The 5,137-nt window shown below is 40.5% G+C and overlaps 1 protein-coding gene across 3 annotated transcripts in view; it reads right to left on the reverse strand.

Annotated features, from left to right (window-relative positions):
• Fbxw11 (F-box and WD repeat domain containing 11) overlaps positions 1 to 5,137 on the reverse strand; it is a 131,046-nt gene that overhangs the window by 12,156 nt on the left and 113,753 nt on the right. For all 3 annotated transcript variants that reach the window (XM_005376332.2, XM_013509313.1, XM_013509316.1), the window contains 2 exons: positions 4,321 to 4,439; positions 2,396 to 2,645 (listed from right to left, as the gene is read on the reverse strand). In XM_005376332.2, coding sequence (XP_005376389.1) covers positions 2,396 to 2,645; positions 4,321 to 4,439 — 369 coding nt within the window. The remainder of the gene's footprint in view (positions 1 to 2,395; positions 2,646 to 4,320; positions 4,440 to 5,137) is intronic.

Below are 5,137 nucleotides of genomic sequence, written 5' to 3' on the forward strand. Positions count from 1 at the left end.
AAAAAAAGAAAGTGAAAAGATACTCCTAAAGAATGAAAGAAAATACCTGAAAATCATGTATCTGATCAAGAATTTGCATCCAAAATGTTCAAAAAATTTTACAATAATAAAAAACAGAATTACTCAATTTTTCAAATGGGCAAAAAATTTCAATAGACATTTCTCCAAAGAAGGTATACAAATGACCAATAAGTATATGAAAAGATGTTCAACACTATTAGGCATTAGAGAATGCAAAGCAAAACCACGAAGAGTTCTCCTATACACCCACTAAGATAGTAGTAATTTAAAAGGATAATAACAAGTGTTGGCAATAACACAGAAAAATTTGTCAGGCTGATTCTATCAAAGAGGTGTTTTGACTTCCAGGCACTGGTCTTATACTAACTGGTGTGAGTGTGGGGTAAATTAATACATACAAATGCTGTTTGGCTTCCAAACTACCCAATCTAAAGTCTGATGCAAAATAGTCCATGATTTGCGGCTTGAGGCATCAGAATACCATACAGTGCTAGTACTTAAAAAAAAAAATGGTTCTTTGACAAGTTCAAACACTCACACATCACTGAGAGGATTATAAAATGGTGCAGCCACTTTGCAAAATAGTTTGGCAGTTTCTCAAAATGTTAAAATCACAGAGTTATCATCCCAAGAGAACTAAAAACACTTGTACACAAATGTTTATAGCAGCATTATTCATAATAATCAAAAACTAAAAACAACCACAATGTACACTGAAAAATGAATAAACAAAATACAGTACATCTACACAATGGCTTTTATTTGGTCATCAGAAGGAATGAAAAAAAAAGAAGCAATGAAATACTGGTATGTGCTATAATGTACATATATGAGCCTTGAAAACATTATGATAAGTTAAAAAAAAGCCAGACCCAAAAAACCACATGTGTGATTCTTTTTATACATAAAATGTCTAGAATAGGCCATCCATAGAGACAGAAGGTAGACTGGTGGATGCCAGAGGCTGGGGAAGAGGGTGGAGACTGGCTGCTAATGGGTATGTTAAGGCTTGTATCTAGATGTCCCCCGAAAGGCTCATGCACTCATCAGTGAGGCTTTTCAGAGCTGGCGGGATTAGTGTGCGTGATACTGGGATTGAGGATGTGTGGCACTAAATGAGTCCACTGACTGGAATTAGCACAGTTCTGGTATGGATGGCACCACCCAAAAGGTCTGTAGCCTGTTTGGGATAAAAGGGAAAGGCAGGCTTGCTTCTGCTGCTGCTCGCTGCTGCCTTCTGCTTGTCCCACCATGACATGAGCTGCTACTTCTCTGCAATGCCCCTCTGCCGTGCCATACTGCCTTAGAGCCAGCTGACTCTGGACTGAAACCTTACAAACTGTGAGCTGAAATAAATCCTTCCTCCCTTAACTCTGGGTGCTGACATTTTGTCTCAGCAACCACAGAAAGTAACTAAGACAGTGTTTGGGGTAGTTTAGATAAAAATGTGGTAAAATGTTTTGAAACTATATAGTGGTGATGGGATTTATACAACATTATGAATATCCCAATGACCACTGAACTGTACACTTGAAAACGCTGAATTTTATGGTATGGAAATTGTATCTTAGTAAAACTGTAAGAAAGCTAAAATTTACAAAAGTTGCTGGGCCTGGTAGCACATGCCTATAATCCTAGCACTTGGGAGGCTGAGGCAAGAAGGATCACTGTGAGTTCAAGGCCAGTCTGGAGTAGATAGTGAGTTCAAAGCCAGCCTTAACTATATAGCAAAACCCTGTTTCAAAAATAAATAAACTAAGTAATTAATTAATTTTACAAGTGGTAATATGGACATTGGAATCAGAATTGGATTTACCAATTCTGAGGTCATCTTAAATTGCAACTCTTGTCACCTAATTAAAGCTCACCCACCACATGCTGAGCTTCTTGAAGGTAGGAACATATCCTGTTCACCCTTTCATCCTCTTTTCTCTGGCATTCATCCCAGCGTCTATGGCATGGTACACCCTCAAAACGGAGTAAATACATCAAATCTAAGCTCCGCCACAACCTAGCTGTGCGATCTCCAGCACAGTTCTTCATTCTCTAAGCACATTTGCAAAGCAAGCGATACTATTCTCAAAAGGGAGATGGTTATGTGAAGCTGCTAGCCCACAGAACACACTCAACAGGTGAATTCTCTTCCCCCTCACAAGGTTACTAGCAGTATCACTTCACAAAATTGAGGAGTGTTCTCTATTCCAGACCCGTAACTTTTCCTCCTCTCATCTGTAACTCTAGAAGCATGTCGAGTGGGAGGTACTCAAGGGCTAGTGAGTACAAACAGAAAACAATGGAGATCTTGCCAGGTAAGGCTGGTGTAAGCCTCTTGCAAAGGAAGAGTAGGGGGGATTATGACTGCAGACACACTTACTTTGATGGTCCTGTCACCAGAGGCGGACACAATGTACTTGTCATCAAAGTCTACTACATTGACAGCAGCACGGTGGCCAACCAGGACTCGGCGTAGAGTGATATCAGTGGCAGAAGCCATATCCCACACGGCAATGGAGCGGTCCTTGGAACAAGTCACCATCAGTCCATTGCTGAAGCGTAAGTGCAGCACAGCCTCATTGTGATGGATCAATGTATTAAGAACTTCACCGGTGTTCACATCCCAGACTCTAGAGCAGGATAAAAATGCACAACATTTAATCATAGAGACAGCCAGGGAGAGACTCTGATGTCTGAGCTCTTGATCTATTCTTAAAGTGCCTAAGTACATGCTTAATGTGCCTATGTACATGCTCCAAAAGAGGACCCCAGCAGCACATTTCTTGCTGAGAAGGTTTCAGAGAAGTCAGCTAATTCAGGCTCTGTTCAGGTTTCTTTGGCACTCACGTACGCAGGCATATGCTGATGGCAAAAATGATTCCTCAAGAAAGCAGGCTATCAGTGAGTCTGAGATGCCAAGAGGAAGGAGGTCTGATAGCTGAGGGATTAAGAACGGTCTCAAGTTTAAGGCTCTTGTTGACCTCTGGCAGGCCACTGAGTCTATTATTTACTGCCTGCAAACTGTAAATCACAATACCTCATCATACTCACTACTTTACTCAACTGTGTTGACAAAGCTAGTGTCTCCCAATGGCTTCACACTTGCAGTATGGAGTTACCAGGACAGCCACTGCAGAGAAGGCAAAGTTTTTCTATAGCCCAATCTCTCTTTAAGACCCGTTCACACAGAGCCAAAGAGAAAAACCTTACATCTGTAAGGCTGAGATGTGATCTGTGGTGGAATTTAACAGCTTGGTGGCACTGAGTCAGGGAAGGGATAGTAGGTGTGCTGTGGGCATGAGTGGAGAAAGACTGGTAAGCAAAATTAACTTAAGGAGGCATAAAAAGGGGGAAAACATGAGAACCCAAGGGCAGATTGAGTTGTTACTATTCCAGCATTGTTAGTGTGCCTATCAAACAGGCCTAAGTGTGCCTAAGTCAAACAGAGGAGGCACTTTCTTCTGCTCCCCGTGCCCTCCCAGCCACCAGCAGTCTACCTGAGGCTTCAGTGCATGACCTATGCCATGCTGGACTCACCCCTTCCCTGTTTCACGCCCCATCAGGATGGGGAAATATGCTGGGCCCCAGGAATGTAAGAGTGGATATCAGTTCTACTCTCTCATCTCCCAACTATCCATCACTGTTCTCCTTCCTTACAGAACAATAGCATTTTCAACTTTATCACTCTACTCCGGGTGTGGCTACTAAAAACTAGTTTCCACTACTAGAGAGGGTACAACAGAGTCTTGACTGATACAGATTCAAGGTTCAAAATGTACTGTGTGATTCTGAATATAGTATCTGAAAATTAATTCTCTGGTCTTACTTTCTTACTATATCTGTACAATGAAGATAGCATCTACCTACATGCAAAGACTGCTGTGAGAACTCAACATTACACAAAATGCCTAGCATATGCTGGCTCTCTCTTTTCTGTGTCCCTCTGAAGCATTTGCAAACAGTCTGATTCTTTTAATACCTGTAGGTTAGCACCCACCATGCTCCTAGAACAGCTGCCTCTTCCTCTTGTGCTCTGGACCACAGACTTCCAAGAGGCAAGCCTAACACCAGGCAATGTGTTTTTATAGAAAAACATGCTGTTACCTCTACAACCTCTGGCAAGAAAAACAGGACAAACTTAAAAATTAGCTTATCTGCCTACACTGCTCAAATGTGTCTACATCAAAAATGGTATTGAAATATAGCAAATAAAAACAACCACAAAGTATGTGTGCTGAACCCAGAAGACAGTGTGCATCTCAGTCTCCTTGTGGAAGGTCAGACTGGTGAAACCAGATCACTCACCTCACCGTAGAGTCTGAAGAGCCAGTTACAATGACACGTTCATCATACTGCAGACAGAGGACAGAGCCTGTGTGCCCTGTTAACACTTTCAAACACTCCAGGCTCGTTTTATCCCAGATCTATTGAGACAAGATCAACCACAAATAGCAATTTAATGCATCACATTTTATTGTCACCCTATGTTCTGAAACATAAAACATACCTGTGTTAAGAGTAAATAAGATAAATCGAATATTAAAAAGGTGGGAAATGAAGAGGAATAGGGGCAATATGGATTAACTTCCACAACAGATGTGCTATTTTGCTTAATTTATACCCTTAGCTACTGTACTCATTACACTTATCAACAGCCTTATAAGGAAATTTTTAAATAAAATCTGTGAAAAGTCAGCTCCTCCTCTGAAAATCAATATGACATCTATTAAGATCCTTTAAATATGCATACCCCCATGGGGCTGTAATCCCTCTGTACTCTCAGAGGCTGAGGCAGGAGCACTTCAAATTCAAGTTAAGTTTGAAGAACTTAACTGAATTACCAAAAACCTGCTCAATATTTTTATTTTTATTTATTTATTTTTTTTTAAGAAATAAAAGGCGGAAAATACTAACACAGACAACATTTTACAAAATAGCAAAGGAGCAGTACAGACATTACAGAGTTACAAATAGAGTGGTAGGGAATTAACAATGCTTATTGTATTACATATTGATATCTTCAAAGTAGTTTCTCATGAAAACAGATATAGACATACAAAGCTGATCAACCAAGGCCTCATTGACAGTTTCTTTCAGCAAGGAAATACAAGACAGTAGAACA

This window comes from Chinchilla lanigera, unplaced genomic scaffold, assembly GCF_000276665.1.
Source record: "Chinchilla lanigera isolate Chin_1 unplaced genomic scaffold, ChiLan1.0 scaffold00007, whole genome shotgun sequence".
Classification (NCBI taxonomy): domain Eukaryota; kingdom Metazoa; phylum Chordata; class Mammalia; order Rodentia; family Chinchillidae; genus Chinchilla; species Chinchilla lanigera.